Raw genomic sequence first — 23666 nt, 5'->3', positions numbered from 1 at the left:
CATTACTCATTATCTGAAACCACATTTTTATTTCCGATTCATTGATTAACTGAAGCAAAATTCGCCAAAATTGCTAGAATGCAATTTGAAGGACCAACTTGGCTACACTATCCCCCAACCCACTAAACCCGTACTCATTCACCTCAAGGCAATTTTAATGCATATAACATTTTATTTCCCAAATGTATATTTTATTCATTAAAAGTACATTGCGAAAAAATCTCTTGCAGAACATTTCAGAAGGTGCACACAGAATTCAGCTTGCCTCGTGTTCAAGGCAAATCAAAGTAAGACTTATAGACTTAATGGTAAGGTCCAGGGGAGTGTTGCTGAACAAAGAGACCTTGGAGTGCAGGTTCATAGTTCCTTGAAAGTGAAGTCGCAGGTAGACAGGGTAATGAAAAAGGCATCTGGTATGCTTACCTTTATTGGTCAGTGCATCGACTATAGGAATTAGGATGTCATGTTGCAGCTGTACAGGACATTGGTTAGGCCATTATTGGAATACTGCATACAATTCTGGTCTCCCTGCTATAGGAAGGATGTTGTGAAACTTGAAAGGTTAGAAAAGATTTATAAGGATGTCGCCAGGGTTCGAGTGTTTGAGCTATAGCGAGAGGATGAACAGGCTGGGGCTGTTTTCCCTGGAACATCAGAGGCTGAAGAGTGATTTTATGTAAGTTTATAAAGTCATGAGAGGCAATGGATAGGGTGAATAGCCAAGGTCTGTTCCCTGGTGTAGGGGAGTCAAAACCTAGTGGAGATAGGTTTAAGATGAGAGGGGAAAAATTAAAAAGGGACCTAAGGGGCAATGTTTTCACACAGAGGGCGGTGCATGTATGGAATGAGCTGCCAGAGGAAGTGGTGGAGGCTGGTACAATTACAACATTTAAAAGGATTGGTAGAAGAGTAGTAAGGGCTTAGAGAGAAATGAGCCAAATGCTGCCAAATGGGATTAGTTTAATTTAGGGTATCTGGTCGGCATGATGAGTTGAACTGAAGGGTCTGTTTCTATGCTGTACAGCTCTATAACTATGACTCTAAAACCCCTCGATGCCTCAACATAATTGTAGGAGTGTTAATGTACATTCCATATGAGGCATACAGCATGGGATCAAACATTTGAAATTTTCATTGGTATCTTCACTGTAAAGTATACCTTGTCAGTCTACACAAACTGAGTATCAGCTTTGATAATTAGGGCCATTAATCTATTCATACCCATGGAGTGGCTCAGTGGTTAGCACTGCTGCCTCACAGGGACCCGGGTTCAATTCCAGCCTCCAGTGACTGTGGAGTTTGCACGTTCTCCCTGTGTCTGTGTGCGTTTCCTCCGGGTGCTTTGGTTTCCTCCTACAATCCAAAGATGTGCAGTTTAGGTGAATTGGCCATGCTAAATTGCCCATAGTGTTCAGGGATGTGTAGGTTGGGTGCATCATTCAAGGGAAATGGAGAGTAAGGGAATGGGATACTCTTTGGAGGGTCAGTGTGGGCTTGTTGGGCCTAATGGCCTGTTTCCATGCTGTCGGGAGTCTACGAAGAAACTGAATATTCATTACCAGGGCGTGTCTGGAAACGCCCTGATTTAATTAAGGTCGCTATTTCAGTCCGGAACGCCTTACAATTTCCTGACTCTGACATGACATTAACAGGCTCTCACTGATTCGTTGTCTCTGCAGGAATGAGATGCGGTCGATCTTCGGCAAGTTAGCCCTCACTGCAACAATCCAAGTTTCACTTCCATCCAAAGTTTTTTTGCAGAGAAAAGTGTTCGCCTGGTGAAGAGATCGTGTGTGTTTTTGACACGGGATATGGCTTCCGCGGGAGTGGCGTGTCTGCCTGCAATCCGCAGGATCGCTGTGTTCGGGGGCACTCATGGGAATGAGCTGTCAGGGGTATTTTTAGTCAGGCACTGGCTTAAGGACAAATCGGAGCTCCAGCGCCCTTCCTTGGAGGTACAGCCCTATCTCAGCAACCCCGCCGCTGTGCAGAGATGTACCCGCTATGTGGACTGTGACTTGAACCGAGCCTTCACGGAGGAAAACCTCAGGTAAGAAAATGCATCGCCCTGGCAGTGGATTCATACAGAGTGCTGGGCTGGAGGCTAGCAATGAGCTGGAGAGATCGGTTTACAGGTGCCCCTCTCCAGGACTGCAGAGATACCGAGATATTACCGGGGATGTGTTTACCAGAAAGTAATTTTATCAATGTGGCGAGCAGGGGGACCAGTTGTTCAGAACTGACATGATATAGCTGCTGTGTAATCGCTCCCAAACATATGCTAACTTGCAAGTTCCTCCCCACTCAAAATTCCTCACAGTAAATGGACGTATCCAGTGTTTATAAGGATAGCAGTGTAATGGCCAATGTATTACAGTGCTACCAAGTGAAATCCCTGGCTGGAAGCAAACACAAACTTGGTGTAAGTTTGTTGATTGACAATCGTTTACCAATTACTGCCTCTGGGGCTGGAAGTCCTTTTCCGCGTTGGCATTTGAAACATAAGGTGGGAAAGCGTCACCAACTCACGCCAGACTTTGATTACGTTCCTGGTGAAGGGTCACTGGCATCATCTCCCTACAGATGCTGCCGGACCTGCCGAGTTTCTGTTCTTGTTTCAGATTTCCAGCATCCCTTGTTTTATTTTATTGTCATGTTAGCCTTTCCCATCTGTGCAGCTCCAATAAAGGGTGGACGGCGGCCAGGCGTTGGTGAGAACGTGCAGCAAGAGCTTTTGGAAAATCCTTCACGTTGAGGTTATTTAGAGTCATAGAATCCCTACAGTGTGGAAGCAGGCCATTCAGCCCATTGAGTCCACACCAAATCTCCGAGGAGCATCCCACCCAGACCTTTCCCCCACCCTATCCTGGTAACTGCATTATCTCATAGCTAATCCTCCGAGCCTGCACATTCCTGGGCAATATGGGTAATTTAGCATGGCCAATTCACCTAACCTACACGTTTTTGGGAGGAAATCGGAGAACCTAAAAGAAACCCATGCAAGGAGAACATGCAGACTCTAAGCAGACAGTTATCCGAGGATGGAATTGAACCCAGGTCCTGAGCACTGTGAGGTAGTGGTGCTAACCACTGAGCCACCATGCTACACTAATGGATTATCTGCCACTAACCATATTTGAAACACTGCTAAAAGTAATTTAAATGATTGTTTTAAAAATAGGAATATTGAAGGGATAGACAAACAAAGGAGGAAGGTATATATAGATGAGAGTTGAAGGGCTTATGCCCGAAACGTCGATTCTCCTGCTCCCCGGATGCTGCCTGGCCTGCTGTGTTTTTCCAGCACCACATTTTTCAACTCTGGTACTCCAGCATCTGCAGTCCTCACTTTCTCCTAGGCATAGATGAGTAGTTTACATGAGGAGAAACACTAACAGAATGTTAGGCTCATGTGGGTCATTTCCAACATCATTGCCGAGTAATAATCCAGCAGGCGGCATTGCCTTACTGTTATAAAATAAAAACTGCTCCCATTTAACTCCATAGAAGTCAACAGGTTACATACGGAGAGTGGGCTATCCAGCAGACAGGACATCAGTTCCCCAAAGTTAAAGCTATTTGATTCTTGTATGTGGGTGTTTGTATATAAATTGAACAGTTGTTAAATCAAAAATGTTTCCAGATCACCGGCTCTAGAATTAGGAATCACAGTTCCAAGTTAAAGGTTTGATGATCTGGAAAAGCTTCTTCCCTCTGAGGCTTGTGAATCTTAGAATTTCTTTATCTCAGAAGCCTGGAGATGGTCAATTGTTGACTATGTTCAGGGCTGAGATCACTAGACCTTTGGACTGAAAGGGAATCCAGGGATATGGGGATCAGCCCGGAAAGTGGGTTTGAGGTCAAAGATAAACTACAATCTTATTAAATAGTGAGGCAGGCTTGAGGGGTCATATGACCTACTCCTACTCCTGTGTCTTATGTGGTCAGAGAAATGTATTTTTCTTGCATTCAGTGATGCAAATGCATGCCTGCAATCCATCAGTCGTTACAACTTAATGACTGTAGCTTCACCAATTGATATCCTGACATGATCCCTATGGTCAGAGATTAGTTAAGATTCTGAAAAGTAGGTATAACACTGAATATATAAAAGATAAAAATATTAAAGTTGTACACTAAGCTTTGACATATACCCAAAGTCTTAGAGACTAGGGGGCAGAAGGGAAAGACCTAAATCTCTTTGAATTTCAAAGAAAATTAGAATGAAATCTGTGAGGTGTCCATGACCAACATGAAGGGATTGCTGCACATTCGTGAGATGTCACATATTTGGAAACAAGCAATCATGGTACCAATTTTTAAAAAGTGCAGTAAATTTGATCCCAGTAACTGCAGACCCAATAGTGAACACTAATACTAAGCAAAAAAAACTATTCTACCGAGCATTAACTTAATTCAAAACACTCAGGATGGAGATAGACGGAGAATATCCTGTCTTTGATTACTTTGTGGTTGTGACAAATAGGGTAGATAGTGGGAATCTCATATGTTCTTTTTAGACTATCAAATAACTTTAACAATTATGATGATACTATGGTTTTTAGAGGTGTATTTTGTCCTTTTCTTTGAAGAGATTTTAAGGTAAAGGTTAAGAGCTGCCTATTGAAAGCCCATAAAGTAAACCGCTTGTGAGGCCTTGGGTTTTTTTAATGTTTGGAACAATAGAAGCTGCCTGAATGGGTGGAGTCAAGCTCCCCCACACCCAGGACTTTTAGATTTAGCTTTTCAGTGGTGACAGTTGCTGGGGACTTGAAGTTGGGTTTGGAAGCTGCATTACAACTTTCCCTGATACTCTCTGTCAGTTTTGTCTTATCATTTTTCCTCCTGGACTGGAGAATTGCCTGTGAAACAATCTGTTTTACTGAATTTTGCCTTTTTGTCAAGAGTGTGTTTATGGGTTGTTACTATATTGGAAGAATTATTGTTTAGTAGTTAAATAAAATATGATTCAGTTAAGTTTTCCAACAGATTTAATTATTCCAATTTCTTTTTTTGTTGTTGTATTTTAACTATAATGTATGAATAAAGTGTGTTTTGCTTCAAATCTGGTAGTTTGACCTATCAAATTGCATCTGGAATGCAACACCTAGCACTTGCCTTTAAAATAAGAAAAAAATACAGTCTAGGCAATCCTCTTAATATATTTTCAGGGGTTTTGATCTGGTCCACGACAAATTGGGAACTCTTGTCAGGACCAAGATTGGGTTCAGGATTGTTGGACTCAAAGGCAGTAGGTGATGAGTGTTGGTGGATTTTATTTCAGGTGTTGTATTTGGTTGGTTTAAAAAGAATGTGTAATAATGACTCTTTCAGTTGGTAAGAGTTTCCTGGCGAATGAAATGAGTCACTTCAGGAGTTTTACAGAAAGTGAGGAAGGCAAAGGTTTTGGAATTGGCAGACCAGCTGGAGTGAGGAAAGGGGGAATAACTATGACAATCGTGCAGTATTTACAGTTGCTAGGAATGCAATCAAAATCATTGTGAATGGATAAAATTCAATTGAAAATGAAGTAGCAATGGAGGCAAAAGAAAAAGAAAAAGAAAAGAAATTAAACCACTTGAAGTACAATTAAAAGCAGGTCAAAACCAAAAGGAAATGATGGCCCGGGCAGAAGAAGGGGAGAAAAAAAGCTTGTGAACTTCAGAAGTTGGAACAGAAAACTCAAAGCTGACTTAAAATGGCAGAGGTGAAAGGTAGGAATAGTGATGAGGACAGTGAAGGAGAGCAATCCTATCATAGCCAAAGTCGAGATGGTGCTACTGGAAAAGCACAGCAGGTCAGGCAGCATCCGAGGAGCAGGCGAATCGACATTTCGGGCAAAAGCCCTTCATTTCAGGCAAAAGCCCTTGAAACATTGATTCTCCTGCTCGAATGTTGCCTGACCTGCTGTACTTTTCCAGCACCACACTTTCGACTCTGATCTCCAGCATCTGCAGACCTCGCTTTCTCCTACCATAGCAAAATGATGATCTATTTAAATATGTCCAAGTGTGGCCTAAGTTTGAGAAGGATGGAGAAGCCTTTTTAATTTAATTTAAGAAAGTGGTTAAACGAATGAAATGGCTGATGACCATATGGGGATTGTTGATCCAAGTGAAGTTCACAGATGGAGCTAGTGAACTAGATGATTCTGAGTTAGACATTCCTCAAATTATATTGGAGAATCCAGAAGTATTCAAAAATTGGGATAAATTATTTAGTTACCTTCTAGAGAGAAATTGAAATAACCTGAAAGGTTTATTACAAGCACATGGGCTGATATGTGGGAATACGTTAGGAAATACTAATCTAATTATGCATGATGTAGATGTAGAAGATGCTGTTCCAATTAAACAACATCCTTATAGACTTAACCCTCAAGTTGGCACAGGTTCAAAAAGGCATCGAATCCATGCTCAAGGACAACATAATTGAAGTGAGTTCCAGTGACTGGTGCTCATCCATAGTAATGGTGCCAAAACCAGCTGGTACGCTGCAATCATGTGTGGACTATCGCTAAGCCAATGCAGTTACAAGATCTAATTCACATCCAATTCCATGTTTGAAAGACTATATATTGAGAAGGTGGGATAAACAACTTATATTTCTAAGTTGGACTGACACAGAATACTGGCAGGTAACCTTATATAAAAAAGCTTTCATGACACCACATGGATTGTACTAGTATAAAGTCATGCCATTTGGTATAAAAATTGCACATACTATATTTCAAAGACTAACCAATAAAGTAATTTCTGGATTACCCAATTATGTGGTGTACATCAAAGATCTGGTGATTTTTAGTTACACATGGAAGGAACATCTGAAACATCATTCGGAATTGTTTGATTGACTTTGGGAGGTGGGTTCGGTGATAAACCTGGCTAAGAGTGAATTCCCAAAAGCCCAAATCACATTCCTGGCCCAAATCTTTAGACAGGGAACAATGGCTGCACTGAATTTGAAAAGAAAGTTTATTGCAGAATTGCCCATACCATCCAAGAAGAGGGAAATGCAATGATTCCTGGGACTGAATGGTTCCATATTAGAAGTTTCTACCAAATGTGAGCAGAGTGGTTGCTCTATTGGCTGACTTGGTGAAAAAGTGCAGAAAACTTCAGTGGACAGAGGAATGTCAGAAGGCATTTAGGATGAAATCTGTGGGATGTCAGTTACTAAGGGATTGCTGCACTTTCATGAGATTCCACATATTTGGAACCAAGTAATCATGGTACTAATTTTTAAAACCGGCAATAATTTTGATCCAAGTAGCTGCAGGCCCTGTAGTGAACACTAATACTTAGAAAAATAGGTAGCATTAACTTAATTTAAAACACCCAATATTGGGGTAGAAGGAGAATATCCTGTCTTTGATTACTTTGTGGTCATGACTGATAGGGTAGATAGTGGGAATCTTGGATATGTTCTTTTTGGACTATCAAATAACTCTGACAATGGATTGATTTCTAATTGAATTAAAAGCTTTAAAAAAAACCTGGAATGTGGACATCGATGAGCAAAGAGTCATTCAAAAGAAGCATTAAAGAGAATTCTTTGTGAATTGGTGTTTCAACACCATTGCTTTTAATTTGCATTAGTGGCCTGAATATCAAACATGTAGCTTATGAATATCATAACTGTAGACTATGACATTGGCTGGTGCCGCAAGAATAGAGAGAGGGAGTACACTTACATATGATAGCACAAGACTTCGATTTCTACTGCAACTGAGCAGCCAAATAGCAAATTGAATTTAACGCTTACAAAAGCAGAATGTAGCATTCTGGTCAAAAACTGTCCATCCAAATGAATGGAAAGGAATTGGCAGCGAGAGATACAAAACAATCAAAAAGCACAGAAAGAGCAGCTGTTGAATTAGCCCCACTGGCTGTTCATTCCCCATGGCCCGTCAAATTCTTTGCTTTCGATAATTTGTCTAACGCCCTTTTGAAATTTACTATTGCATATACTTCCACCGTAACATGCTGCTGCTTTGCTGTCACTTGTAAAGTAAAATTTATGCCCTACCTGTATTTGAGTAAACCATTGTGATGTTTCTATAATCTGGTATTGACTCAAAGCAAAACACTGCAAATGGTGGAAATCTGAAATGGAAATAGAAAGTGCTGCAGAACCTCAGCAAGTCCGGCAGTATCTGTAGAGAGAGAAGCAGAGTTAATATTTTCAGCCCAGTATGATTCTTTAGTTTAGTTCAAAACTTGACCTGCTGACTTTCTCACCAGCATTTTTGGTTTTTATATTGGGTTTCAGTGTCCAAAGAGGGAAATGCACATGTCACTGGCACTATTCTGACATTGAGTTTAAGACACATTGGTGTAGCAGATGAAAGGATGTCTTGCACCCAATTACACTGTTTGGTTGATACAAACATGGGAAGATATTCCACAACAGACAAAAATTTCTGGAGAATTTCAGTACATGGGTAGCATCTGTGGAAAGAGAAACAAAGATAACACTTTAATTCCGACACAACTCTTCTTTTCAAAGTGAAGAATGATAGAGTCGAGAGTAATGAAGAAAAGTCGAGTTCTGATGAAGAGTCACCAGGTTCAAAACATTAACTCTGCTTTCTCCCCACAGATGCTGCAAGACCTGCTGAGTTTCTGCCAGTAATTTCTGCTTTTGTAACAATAATTTATCTTTTCCTCTGGAGCACATGAGGACAAAATAATACAAATCGTTACATTGTTTTATCTGCCTTTCTTGCTCTGCATACAAACCATTGGTGAATAGAAATGACATAATAGGTTATGGCAGTACTACAGGTACAGAAAATAATCAAAAAGGCCAATGGAATGTTGTCCTTTGTATCTAGAGGTCTAGAATCTCAAATGGGGAGAAGCCATGCTTCAACTATACAAAGCCCCAGTTAGATCAGCCCTGGAATACTTTGAGAAGTTCACAGCATCTTATACAATAGGAAGGATATACTGGCCTTGTGAGAGTAAACAAGGTAAGGTTCTTTTCCTTACAAATGAGAATTTTTTGGATATTATTAATTATGGTTTCAAGGACTGAGGGAAATCTATCAAGTAGATAGATACGATTTCACCTTGTTTGGGAGTCCAGGTCAATGGGGCATGGACTAAAACCCAGAGTTTGATCTTTCAGGTGTAAAAATAAGAGACATTTCTACACCAGGTGTTTGGATGTTTGGCACTCTCTATCACAACTGGCAGTTGGTACTTTAACTAAGATAGAATTTGTCAAACCTATATATCCTATTTGCCAATGGAGACCAGATGCCAATCTTCACTCTGTTTAGATTTATTCACCCAGTGAAACATTACAAATCTACAACACCTGACTCTACTCACCACACAAGCGTCAATGAGTGTCTCTTTCTGTGTGGTTGAATACAGAACGTCCTTCACCTATTTATCCTTTTCTAGATTTTGTTAAGAACAGGTGTGAAGCAGTACAGAGCGAAGGCAGATATAAGAGTTCAGTCAAAGATCAGCCATGATCCTACTGAATGACGGAACAGGCTTGAAAGGTTAAATAGTTCTTTGGTTTGTGTTCTCGTGTTGGATGGGAATATGAACAGGATGTGTTTAGAGGGATATGGGCTAAATGCTGGGAAATGGGATTAGGTCAGATTGCGATGTCTGGTCAGCGTGGACAAGTTGAACCGAAGGGTCTGTTTCCATGCTCTATGACTCGAAGTTCTAGCAACATAGTAGTGCACTGTATTTGTAACTCAGACTAAGATCAAACCGTTCAAAAGCTGGCTGATTTTTAAACTATTTTATTAACTTTCAAATAAAATCTTTACACACGACAGCATGCCATTGAGTGACTCAATGCCTTATGAAGTGAAAAGAGCCCAGGAGATAAACCATTTATTTGGACCAAAAGGCAATGAGAATGCCTATGACTTTATTATAGATCTTCACAATACTACCTCCAACGTTGGAAATTGCCTGATTATGAAAACGTCCAAGGATGATTTTACCATCCAGATGATTCATTATATTAAGGTAGGTACTCTCAATGAGACAACCTTCATTGTGCTGTAAATATGTTCCTTTCAGAATTACTTATATGTTTGCACTTCAAGTTCTAATATAAACCACTTGCTTTACATTGCCTTATGCCAGTTGCCAAAAACCATTTTGCCCAGGTTCCCAAATCTATGCTGAAAATTCTGTGCATTTCTATGTAAAATGTTCCTATACTGTTAATTGAGGGGAATTAGGGAATCTGAACATTGGGGAGAAGGAATTTAGATTGAATGTGTTGCTAGAAAAGTAGCCATTCTAGGTCAGCAAAGATTAAGTTTGAATTTGATTTATTGCTGTCATGTGTACCAAAATACAGTGAAAGTATTGTTTTGCGTGTGATGAGCAGTTTGAGACACTGGTGTGGGGCCAATTAGGATTTGTGAATGGAGTTGTGAGTTCTAACCTGGGAGCATTTGATGACCTGTCAAAAAGACAGGCTGAATTTTAGGGATGAGCCCACCTCCAATTAGCCACCTCCGGCTAAAAGCTCTAGGAGATGAGATTCTTTTGTGGAGGCAGGCAGAAATCCACTCTTGGGCAATGGTCCTTTAAGGGAGAGGCAGGATTTGCACCACCTCCAGGAACAAATCTCAATCCTGGAGGAGTGAGGGTGAACGTGTGATAATGAAACTGTATGTGCAGGAGTGAGTGTGAGATGCCAGGTTCTACCCAAATTGGAATAGGGTGCCCGAGAAGGATCTATTTAGGCCACTTAAATTAGAGAAGCAGACATATAGGACTCTGAACTGCACCTCAGTTGATGGCACCCCTGCCATCCGTAAGGGTGCCCCAGTCTGATTTTCCACCTGCACGTAGCTTGTAAAATTAGACTCATATAATACAATCTGAGTAACGTAGGAGAGCCGATTGAAGATGTAAAAATGGATCCGTTCAGAAATTGGCCTTCTTATTGCCTCTGACAGTATCTTTGCAAAACTATGTGACTTGGGCAGCTGTATCCACAGAAATTTGTGTGCATTTCTTCTGGAGTGTAAAAAATGACAAACCCTTTACAGTGTCCGGACGTCAGTCCTGCATTTAGATCTTGGCGGGGGGGGGGGAGTGAGGGGGGTTTTAACAAAGAAAAAATGACTTTTATTAACACAATACAGCTCCACTACAGGTTGACTCTACATCTTTAGGAAAGTGTGGTCATGTTCATATTAAGCCCCTCCATAAGCTTCAGATAATTCAAAATGACAGTGTCTGGTTCCTAAACAGGACCCCTAAGCCTCTAAATTTGAATTCTCATTCCTCATATTCAATTCCCTACACACCGTCTTTCCCTTCCCAAGCTCTGAAACCTCCATCAGCCCAAAAACTATCTGCCAACTCGGCATTCCTAAAACATTTGTTTCCTTCTATACTTAGTTCCCTCACCCCAGTATTGGCAGCCTTTGTTTCAGTTATCTGAGCCTTTTAGGCACTCATGTACCTGTATTAGAAAAACATAGAAAATAGGAGCAGGAGAAGGCCATTCGGCCCTTTGAGCCTGCTCCACCATTCAGTATGATCATGGCTCATCGTCCAAATCCATACCTTGTTCTCACTTTCTTCCCATACCCTTTGATCTCTTTAGCCGTAAGAACTATATATATCTCCTTCATGAAAACATTCAATGTTTTGGCCTCGACTACTTTCTGTATTTGAGATTAGAGTGGTGCTGGAATGATTCCTGATGAAGGGCTTTTGCCCGTAACGTCGATTTTCCTGCTCCTCGGATGCTGCCTGACCTGCTGTGCTTTTCCAGCACCACTCTAATCTTGACTCTAATCTCCAGCATCCGCAGTACCCACCCCTGCCTACTTTCTGTATTTCACAGGCTCACCACTCTTTTTTGTTTAAACTGCTCCTTAACATCTACCTCTGAAGAAGATTTTAGTCACTGTCCTAACATTTTTGGGTGTTTTCTTTTGCTCAAGCATCATTTTTTGTCAGATTATGCTTCTGTGATGCTATTTGGAACTTTTTTTCACATTAACAAAAACTTCTATTTTATAGTGTATTTAATGCGCAACAACATTTGGCAAGGCCTGGCAATAATTTCTTCATCCTCACTGTGATGGGGGGGCAAGACATAACATTAAAACATTTTTTTCTTTCTGTAAATATTTCTAAAAGTAGAATCAAAAAACTTTATTAAACTGGTTACAATGTTTAGTAGACATTTGGCTGGTGACATGAATAGGAAAGGTTTAAAGGGATATGGGCCAAACATTGGCAAGTGGGACTAGTTTAGTTTAAGAAATTTGGTCGGCATGGACAATTTGGACCAAAGGGTCTGTTTCTGTGCTGTATGACTCTATGTCTATGTAACTGCTTCAGTTCAGTATATTGTAAATTTTCTCCATGAATACATAGAATTAATTTACAATATAAAGTGATGTAAATGAGAATGATAATTTCTGTGATCATTCCTTTCCAGAATACGTTGATACATGATAATTGCCGGGTGCTGCTGCTTGAAAACCCTGCGGTCCAATATGGTGCAGTACGAACTGTTGCTAAACACTGCGTAGGTAAGCATCAAACTCAGGAGTGTGAGAATGCGACAAAGATAACTGTAGTGATTGTAACAAGGTCAGCCAGATAGACCTCATAGAATATGAGTTCCCTGATTGGCTGACAGATATAGACAGGAGTGTCAGAGGTTCTGTTCACTCTGAGAGCTAGCTCTGAGGGAGCTGGATCAGTGTCCAGGACACTCCATGTGTAAATAAAGGGTGACTTGGTGACGGGATACTGGCCTCTATCAAGTTATTTTGATGCTTATTACAGTGCAGGACAGGTGTCCTTTTATTTAAGAGTAGAAGCTCTAACACTATTCTAGCTACCAGTCGTGCTGTTCATGCATCTGTGCAATCAAAGCATGTTGAAGTCAAGATAAAGGAATTAAAATGGCAGCTTTAGTGCTTACAATTCAGAGCTTCTTTCTCTGAAAGTGTATATTAGAAATTCATAATATTCAAGGTATCCCATGCTTTTCATAGAGCCATAGAGCTGTATAACACGGAAACAGACCCTTCAGTCCAACTTGTCCACACTGACCAGATATCCTAACCTAATCTAGTCCCATTTGCCAGTTTTTAGCCCATATCTCTCTCAACCCTTTCTATTCATTTTCCCATCCAGGTGCCTTTTAAATGTTGTAATTTTACTAGTCTACACCACTTCCTCTGGCAGTTCATGTTGAGGTCTCTTGGCTTAGGCTTCCACATTGACATTCCCAAGTAATTTACCCTCAAGATTTACTTCAAATTAATCCGATGACCACATGTGAGCCATCTGCAAGTTGCATCTGTTATGACATCCATATTCACCACAGCACATGAAAAAGTAGTCAGACACACCCATCAATAAATCAGCAACAACTGCTACTGATGAATGTGGCAGGAAGGTTCAGTTGAGTCATTGAAAGATTATGTGCATGTCCAACTAGATGCAAACAAAACTTCTACTCAAATAATTTCACTAATTTAAACAAGAGCATCTGCCTGAAGATATCTATTGCTCATACTCAGTGAACCAATTAAAATAAATAAGGCTGTTAACTGCAGATTGGTCTTGCCATTGTGCATTGGGCAGTAGAGTTAGAGCAAAATGGAGGATTCTGTGATGTTGTGTCACCCAATGTCTTGGTTTGCTTTTTTAAAGAAAACGAGAGAGAAATTTCATTGAAACAAAAGTCAATGATTCATAATTGTTGTTTCCAATAATTGAAATCTGGTTTCAAGTGTTCCAGGAGATGTTCTTGTGACCACCTACTGTCAACCGCCCTTCACTTAGACTCCCACCATTGGACGCCCAATACATGCTTCTTCACCTTCTCAAAGCTTTTCAATATATCCTGGTTTTGACTTTGGAAAATCTGATCACCCTCATCCTTGACCTCCAACTCTGTTATTATGAGGTGCAATGGAAGCTCAGGTTAACAAAGCAGTTAATAAAGCATACAGTATCATTCCTAAGCTTTATTAATAGAGACATAGAGTATGAGAGCAAGGAAGTTATGTTGAACATGGAAAGGCACGTGTTCAATCTCAACTGGAGCACTGTGTCCAATTCTGTGTGCCACTTTAGGAAGATGTGAAGGTACTGGAGAGTGCTGATAATGGTTCCAGGATGAGGGACTTCAGTTATGAAGCCAGATTGGAAATTTTATTACTGTTTTCCTTGGCAAAGAGAAAGCCAAGAGATCTGAAGGAGGTATTCAAAATCATAAGGGGCCTGGATGGAGCAAATACTGTAAGGAGAATCTATTCCCACTTGTGAAAAGATTGACAGCAAGAGGTCACAGGTTTAAAGCAATTGACAAAAGAAACAAAAGCAACAAAAAAACTTCTTCGTGCAACAAGTGGCTAGGGTCTGAAGTGCCAAAGTGTGTTGTGGAGGCAAATTCAAAGCAGTCAGAATCGGAACTGTACAGACTCTTCAGTCCAACTTGTCCATACCAACGAGATATCCCAAACCGATCTAGTCCTATTTGCCAGCACTTGGCACATATCCTTCTAAACCCTTCCTTTTCATGTACCCATCCAGATGCCTTTAAAATGTTGCAATTGTACCAGCTTCCACCACTTCCTCTGGCAGCCCACTCCATACACACACCACCCTCTGCGTGAAAACGTTGCCCCTCCGGTCCTTTTAAAATATTTCTCTTCACTTTAAACCTACGCTGTCTGGTTTTAGACTCATCTACCCTGGGAACAAGCTCTTGGCTAGTCACCGTATTCATGCCCCTCAGCCTCCAACGCTCCAGGAAAAAAGACCCAGCCTACTCAGCCTCTTCTTATAGCTCAAACCTTCCAATCCCAGAAAAGGAAGTTAGACATCTTTTTTTCCCAAAAAAAAATGCAGAGTTACAGGGTGAGTACAGGAGGATGTCAGCTAGGGAAATACTTGTTCAGACAGCTGGTGCTGACACTGTGTTAAATGGCCTCCTACTGTATTGAAACAATTCTGCAATTGTGAACAGAAGATCACTTAATTTTTAATTAAGCTTTTTTTATAGCCTTCCAGACCCAACATTGAGTTCACCCAATTTCAAATAATTATTTTTATTTTCTCAGACTGCAACTGTTTCACATAACAATGACATGGCACGGATGACTCATTTGTTCTTTTACTTGTGTCCCATCATCTCCTTTTTGCTTTGCATGTAGCTTTATCATTTAATTCCTCCTTCCCCTCACCTTTCAACTTTGCTCTCCTCCCTGTTATCTCTACACTTGCTTAAAATCAATAACTTTGTTCTTGCAGTGGTCTTAAACTGGATTGCCTTCTCTAGGTCATTTGTCACTAACACAATCCCTCACAGCAATAAATTTTCTATGATGGAGAAAGACAGAATTAACCTGAAACGTTAACGGTGTCTGTCTTCTTGGATACTGTCAAATCTGCTGAGTTTTTTTTTTAATTTCATTTCCAAGAGAGGAATCGAGTTGACGTCTCCCCGTGCAATAGATAAAATCGATTTTTAAAAACTAGAACCAGCAATGGGCGTGTAAAACAAAGACCTGGGATGCTAGGCATCTGAAACAAAACAGAAATTGCTGAAGAAACTGGCAACATCTGTGGTGAGAAATCTGATTCAGTAGAAACTCCGTTTTCTCTCCACTGATGCTGCCAGACCTCCCGAGTCTCTCCCAGAAACTTCAGTTTTGGTTTCAGCAATGAATGAAACTTGGTAAATCTTACAAACAAAGCGCCCACTGCTGATTATTTTGTGGGAATTGGTGTTGCTGACATTCCAAATAGCTCCCGCACACTGTCAGAATCTGAATTTGACTCCTCCCTGGTCGTCACCATCTTCGATCCTTTGTTTTAATCAATCTTGTAAAAATGTAATAGTGAAAATAATGCGCATAAAATTCATAGATTTGGGCAAGTGCTTATGTTTATACAACACCTTGTCACATTTTCAGAGCTGAAGTACTTCATGCAATGAATTACTCAAGAGGGCAGCACGGTGGCTCAGTGGTTAGTACTGCTGCCTCACAGAACCAGGGTCCCAGATTCGATTCCAGCCTTGGGCGCCTGTGTGGAGTTTGCATGTTCTCCCCATGTCTGCGTGGGTTTCCTCTAGGTGCTCCGGTTTCCTCCCATAATCCAAAGATGTGCAGATCAGGTGAATTTGCCATGATAAATTGCCCGTAGTGCTAGGTGCATTTGTCAGAGGGAAAGGGGTCTGGGTGGGTTACTCTTCAGAGGGTTAGTGTGGACTGGTTGGGCCGAAGGGCCTGTTTCCACACTGAAGGGAATCTAATCTAATCTAAAAAGTCCACTGACTGTCCTGTAAATCATAACCTGCACTTAAGCTGCCTTTCAAAACCATATGGTGTTGCAATGTTTCACAGGGCAGTTAAGTATTTCTCTTGTTGTGTTTTACTCATTGGTGTAACATTGGAAAGATGACAGTCTACTCAAACTTAGTAAGGTTTTTTTAAGCACTTTATTTCAGGAAGTATAAGAGGTCTGCTGTCATTCAAAGTCACCTTTTTTTCTTAAGTGTAACGGTGCAGCATGTTGGACCACTGACCATGCAATGAAAGTGTCCTCATGCTCAGAAAGGATACATTACAGCATGGGAATTCTTGAACCCAGATTAGGCAAATCTCCATAGAGAGAGCAGGACAAAAATATCAGTGAGCCAGACAGTGGACCAGACTTGCCCTACCTTCTGCTAATTGACATTGACAGTGGTCAGGGAGCATGTGTTTACTCCTCTGTAGCTGAAGGAACTTGAGGAGAGAAGGTGCAAAAACAATAATTACCCCCAAAGCCATTCTAAAAATGAACCTTTCCTGTAGAGGCAGGCAGTTTTCAGAATTCACCTGTTGGCTGTAACTGACACAGAAATTGCAGATAGTAGCCTATGGTTTCCCAGTGGGGGTGGTTCCACTTGATGGGGAGACTGAACATAAGTATTGATATAGGTTAGTCATCAGTACACCAGCAAAGGTAATACAGGCATCTACATTTGAACCTAGATAAATACATTCCGGAGAAAGGAATGGGAGACTGCGCTGATGATGTGATGAAAAAGGAGGCAGGAGGCTCAAGTGGACCATAAACAATGGGATAGATTAGTCAGGCCAAATGACCTGTTTCTGCATTTCAAAGACTACGTAATTGATACAAGATGACTTTCTGGCTGTTGAAGCTACATGTATTTGGAATATTTCCTGAGTAGAAAAGTGCTGATTGCTTTTCTTTATATAAATGGTACATACAGAGAAAACATCACGCGAAATCTCTGACTGACAGTAAATATAGGCAGAAGTGGGTACTGCAGATGCTGGAGATTAGAGTCAAGATTGGAGTGGTGCTGGAAAAGCACAGCAGGTCAGGCAGCATCCGAGGAGCAGGAAAATCGACGTCTCTGGCAAAAACCCTTCATCAGGAATTTGGCGATGAAGGGTTTGTGCCTGAAATGTCAATTTTGCTGCTCCTCAGATGCTGCCTGAACTGCTGTGCTTTTCCAGCACCACTCCAATCTTGACAGTAAATAAATATCAGTGAAAGCTGCTCCACATAAACGCACACACCCATTCCAGTTCCAGTTTGCTGAAAGACTGATTACATTTTCTTCACTGCAGGAAACTTTGCTGTTGTGTAGTCTTACTGCAAATATATTTGTTTAAATTCAAACCATTTCCTGTGACATAAACTAGTCACCTCTAAACATGAGATGAATGAGGCAAGCAAATCTCCAAATGCACACTGCTGTACCATATTAGGAAGGTTTAAGGAACTATCCTATAGCAGCTGATTTTAAATAGAACAAGAGACCTATGAACATGCACATCTGCTCAAGAAGACAGTGTGCCATGGTCTCTGAGGTTTCCCCCAAGTGACAAAAATGGATAGAATCAGCCTTTACTGGATGAAAAGCATAATGTCAGCATTGGGTCCACCGAGTTAGACTGCACTGAAAAAGTGTTGTGTAATAACTGGTGCAGAACATCTTTCAATAGTGTACAATTACTGTCGGTTAGCAAATTCACCCAGGCTTCTCTGCATGCACATGGTGAGAATAACTGTAGCAGATTGCTACATAAGAGACTTTCTGTATACAGTGTGCTCTTCTTCCCTTCCTTCTCCTAGTTAGGCAGCCAAGAGGATCAAAAACCTGCTTCCAGACATCTGTGGGAACAGAAATAGGGAGAATTGAAAACATTGCCTGTATAATGCAATAAAATTCCACCCTGACCTTAAATTTGCCTGGGCCATCTCTGACACCTCCCTCCCCTTCCTGGACCCCTCCATCTCCATTAATGACGACCGACTTGACACTGACATTTTTTTACAAACCCACCGACTCCCACAGCTACCTGGATTACACCTCTTCCCACCCTACCTCCTGCAAAAATTCCTTTCCGTATTCCCAATTCCTCCGCCTCCACCGGATCTGCTCCCAGGAGGACCAGTTCCACCACAGAACACACCAGATGGGCTCCTTCTTTAGAGACCGCAATTTCCCTTCCCACGTGGTTAAAGATGCCCTCCAACGCATCTCGTCCACATCCCGCAGTAAGACTACACATATATTTAAGACTATACATATATAAGACTATACATATATAAGACTATACATATATAAGACTATACATATATAAGACTATACATATATTTGCAGTAAGACTACACAATAGCAAAGTTTCCTGCAGTGAAGAAAATGCAATCAATCAGTCTTTCAGCAAACCGGAAATGGAATGGGTGTGCGTGTAGCAGCTTTCACTGATATTTATTTAATGTCAAGATTGGAGTGGTGCTGGAAAAGCACCACCCCTCCAACCGTAACAAGGACAGAATGCCGCGGTGCTCACATTCCACCCTACCAAACTTCGCATAAACCAGATCATCCGCTGACATTTCTGCCACCTCCAAAAAGACACACCACCAGGGATATATTTCCCTCCCCACCCCTTTCCACCTTCTCAAAGACCGTTCCCTCCGTGGCTACCTAGTCCGGTCCACGCCCCCCTACAACCCACCCTCCCATCCTGGCACCTTCCCCTGCCACCGCAGGAATTGTAAAACCTGCGCCCACACCTCCTCCCTCACCTCCATCCAAGGCCCTAAAGGAGCCTTCCACATCCATCAAAGTTTTACCTGCACATTCACTAATCATTTATTGTATCCATTGCTCCCGATGCGGTCTCCTCTGCAATGGGGAGACCGGACGCCTCCTAGCAGAGTGCTTTAGGGAACATCTCCGGGACACCCGCACCAATCAACCACACCGCCCTGTGGCCCAACATTTCAACTCCCCCTCCCACTCTGCCGAGGACATGGAGGTCCTGGGCCTCCTTCACCGCCGCTCCCTCACCACCAGACGCCTGGAGGAAGAATGCCTCATTTTCCGCCTCGGAACACCTCAACCCCAGGGTATCAATGTGGACTTCAATAGTTTCCTCATTTCCCCTTCCCCCACCTCACCCCTAGTTTCAAACTTCCAGCTCAGCACTGTCCCCATGACTTGTCCTACCTGCCTATCTTCTTTTCCACCTATCCACTCCATCCTCCTCCTTGACCTATCACCTTCATCCCCTCCCCCACTCACCTATTGTACTCTATGCTACTTTCTCCCCACCCCCACCCTCGTCTAGCTTATCTCTCCATGCTTCAGGCTCTCTGCCTTTATTCCTGATGAAGGGCTTTTGCCCGAAATGTCGATTTCGCTGCACCTCCGATGCTGCCTGAACTGCTGTGCTCTTCCAGCACCACTGGGCGGCACGGTGGCACAGTGGTTAGCACTGTTGCCTCGCAGCGCCAGAGACCTGGGTTCAATTCCCACCTCAGGCGACTGACTGTGTGGAGTTTGCACATTCTCCCCGTGTCTGCGTGGGTTTCCTCCGGGTGCTCCGGTTTCCTCCCACAGTCCAAAGATGTGCAGGGTCAGGTGAATTGGCCATACTAAATTGCCCATAGTGTTAGGTAAGGGGTAAATGTAGGGGTATGGGTGGGTTCGCTTCGGCGGGTCGGTGTGGACTTGTTGGGCCGAAGGGCCTGTTTCCACACTGTAATGTAATCTAATCTAAAAAAAAAAGGTAATCTAATCTAATCCAGAATCTGGTTTCCAGCATCTGCAGTCATTGTTTTTACCTAGATATCAGAAGGTAGTTTACTCTTAATGGACTGACAAGAGGAATTGTGAACTTGGAGAATGAATATTCTCTCCTGTTACACTAGACTAAATGTATTTTGGACAAACATATGTAACTCCTTTTATGTTGTTTTTTAAAATACGCACACATTATTAGATTTTAGATGGGAACAATAGCTGAATCCTGAACACTTTTAACAGGAATGATTAATGGATTAACATTTTTTTGGGAACAATTACAGTTTGAGTTTAATAATGAGTGAAAATTCCTTTAGTTCATGTTCGCATTATCATTGCAAATGCAACATGACACGTTTGTAATTCACCATTTTTCACATCACCCTAGGTGCTAAAGTTAACAGGACTGTATTGTTATAATCCCAGAACAGGCTGCCAAATTAACATTATGATTTGGCTAGGAACCAGTAACTTTTCTTAATTTGACAAAAAGTTATGTGTTCCCAGATCCTTTTTAACAGAGCAAAGCCATAAGGCTCCACAGTTTTGAACAGACAACCACAAACTTCACTATACAAAGTTAGAACAGCCATGCAATCTACAATAGGTGCAGTAAGTCTAATTTAAAGTCGAGTCAATTAATGATCAATAAAATGATTATTGGTTGAATCTTAGGGGTTTTTGGCTGTGGGTTTTGTCAGATTTCATGAAGGGTTTTTTGCAGTGAGGTCTACTGAGATCTCTTGTAGTATTTTGCCAATCCTGCCTGATTAAAAATCTGTCTCGCCCCATGGTTCCCATTTTTGCTTGATTGTAGCCCCATTCTAGCAGTCACCATACCCCCAAAATGATTTGCCATTGTTGGGAATCCCAGAGTGGACTGGAATCCCTGGTGTCCACACCATCAGGCACTATCAGTCTAGAACTGCCCTGTGCAGTTCCCTACAATTGGGCTGGAGAAGGGGCAATTTCTGTCTCATTTTGCAGACAAGGACTTGGGGATCCCGGTGGACAGGCTGATACAGACGTGTGACCTCCTTTTCTCCGAGACTGTCACCAGTCTACGCCACCTGCTCTGAAGTTACTGTCTGTGTCAGTGCCCAGCAATGTAGGAAAAAGGGCAATGACTTTCTCCACTCTGCTGGCGTATGTGCCACCATCTCCTCTCCAAAAGCTCTCCGGGACTGTACCCACCTCCTACTGTGACTCGTGCTCTACCATCTTATATTGCCTGCAGCATGTTCCCTCATTTGTTGTTATCCATCACAAACCCTAACCCACTTAAACCAGAGGTTTATACCATCTGCCCTGCCTACTGTCACTTGGGACATCTTTTCACCTGCAGCCATAGTAACAACTGTGGCACCAACTTTCATTACCTTCATTACCTGCCTCTCTCTCTCATTCTGGAATAAAACAGCCTGCAATAATGCAGAAAGAATTACAATTAGGTTTATTGTCACGTGTCATAGAGATGTACAGCACGGAAATAGATCCTGCGGTCCAACTCGTCCATGCCGACCAGATATCCCAACCCAAACTAGTTTCACCTGCCAGTACCTGGCCCATATCCCTCCAAACCCTTCCTATTCATATACCCATCCAAATGCCTTTTGAAATGCTGTAATTGTACTAAACTTCACTACTTCCTCTGGCAGCTCATTCCATACACATACCACCCTCTGCATGAAAAAGTTGCCCCTTAGGATTCTCTCATATCTTGCCCCTCTCACCCTAAATATATGCCCTCTAGTTCTGGACTCCCCCACCCCAGGGAAAAGAGTTTGCCTATTTACCCTATCCATTCCCCTCATGATTTTATAAACCTCTATAAGGTCATCCTTCAGCCTCCGATGCTCCAGGAAAAACAGCCCTAGCCTATTCAACGTCTCCCAATAGCTCAAATCCGCCAACCCTGGCAACATCCTTGTAAATCTTTTCTGAACCCTTTCAGGTTTCACAACATCCTTCCAATAAGAAGGAGACCAGAATTGAACGCAATATTCCAACAGTGGCCTAACCAATGTCCTGTACAGCCACAACATGACCTCCCAACTCCTGTACTCAATACTCTGACCAATAAAGGAAAGCATTCCAAATGTCTTCTTCACTTTCCTTTCTACCTGCGACTCTATTTTCAAGGAGCTATGAACCTGCACTCCAAGTCTCTTTGTTCAGCAACACTCCCTAGGACCGTACCATTAAGTATATAAGTTCTGCTAAGATTCACTTTCCCAAAATGCAGCACCTCGCAGTTATCTGAATTAAACTCCATCTGCCACTCCTCAGCCCATTGGCCCACCTGATCAAGATCCCATTGTGATCCGAGGTAACCTTCTTCGCTGTCCAATACACCTCCAATTTTAGTGTCATCTGCAAACTTACTAACTATACCTCTTAAGCTCACATCCATATAAATGATTAAAAGTAAAGGACCCAGCACCGATCCTTGTGGCATTCCACTGGTCACAGGCCTTCAATCTGAAAAACAACCCTCCCCCACCACCCTCTGTCTTCTACCTTTGAGCCAGTTCTGTATCTAAATGGCTAGTTCTCCCTGTATTCAATGAAAGCTAACCTTGCTAACAGTCTCCCATTGGGAATCTTGTCGAACGCCCTGCTGAAGTCCATATAGATCACATCTACCGCTCTGCCTCATCAATCCTCTTTGTTACTTCTTCAAAAAACCACCGACGTCAGGCTCATTGGTCTATAGTTCCCTGGCTTGTCCTTAGCACCTTTCTTAAATAGTGGCAGCACGTTAGCTAACCTCCAGTCTTCCGGCACCTCACCTGTGATTATCAATAATACAACTATCTCAGTAGGAGGCCCAGCAATCACTTGCCTAGCTTCTCACAGAGTTCTAGGGTACACCTGGGGATTTATCCACTTTTATGCATTTCAAGACATCCAGCACTTCCTCCTCTGTAATATGGACATTTTTCAAGATGTCACCATCTATTTCCCTACATTCTATATCTTCCATGTCCTTTTCCACAGTAAACACTGATGCAAAATACTCATTTAGTATCTCCTGTGGCTCCACACAGGCCTGATGGGGAGAAAGTAGCATAGAGTCAGGGCAGAGGAAATGACCTGAGATTCTTGTAGAGAGAGGAGGAAACCTTCTTCAAGGCAGGCATCCTTACAAGAGGATTCGCAGTAGGGTTAAAATCAACTAGGTAAAAACAATGACTGCAGATGCTGGAAACCAGATTCTGGATTAGAGTGGTGCTGGAAAAGCGGAGCAGTTCAGGCAGCATCCGAGGAGCAGGAAAATCGATTTTCGGGCAAAAGCCCTTCTTCGGGAATACAGGCAGAGTGCCTGACGGGTGGAGAGATAAATGAGAGAAGGGTGGGGGTGGGGAGAAAGTAGCATAGAGTCAGGGCAGAGGAAATGACCTGGGAGTTGCAGTGGGAGAGGGATTCTTGTAGAGAGAGGAGGAAAACCTCTTCAAGGCAGGCATCCTTGCAAGAGGATTCGCAGCGAGGTAAAAACAATCACTGCAGATGCAGGAAACCAGATTCTTCACTGTTTTTACCTCGTTGATTTTAACCCTACTGCGAATCCTCTT

General features: G+C 42.1%; 1 protein-coding gene across 1 annotated transcript in view; it reads left to right on the top strand.

The window, feature by feature from the left end:
* The first annotated feature begins 1630 nt into the window (after positions 1–1630).
* The window catches only part of aspa (aspartoacylase), a 33659-nt gene continuing 11623 nt past the window's right edge, over positions 1631–23666 (top strand). Inside the window, exons 1-3 of the mRNA XM_043718312.2 lie at positions 1631–2050; positions 9806–10001; positions 12451–12544. Of these exons, the coding sequence (XP_043574247.1) occupies positions 1812–2050; positions 9806–10001; positions 12451–12544 (529 nt within the window). The 5' untranslated portion in view covers positions 1631–1811. The remainder of the gene's footprint in view (positions 2051–9805; positions 10002–12450; positions 12545–23666) is intronic.

The sequence above is a fragment of the Chiloscyllium plagiosum genome, unplaced genomic scaffold, assembly GCF_037043375.1.
Source record: "Chiloscyllium plagiosum isolate Xiang-an unplaced genomic scaffold, Cpla_swu_hap1 HiC_scaffold_31, whole genome shotgun sequence".
Lineage (NCBI taxonomy): Eukaryota > Metazoa > Chordata > Chondrichthyes > Orectolobiformes > Hemiscylliidae > Chiloscyllium > Chiloscyllium plagiosum.
This window is presented reverse-complemented; position numbering and strand designations above follow the sequence as displayed.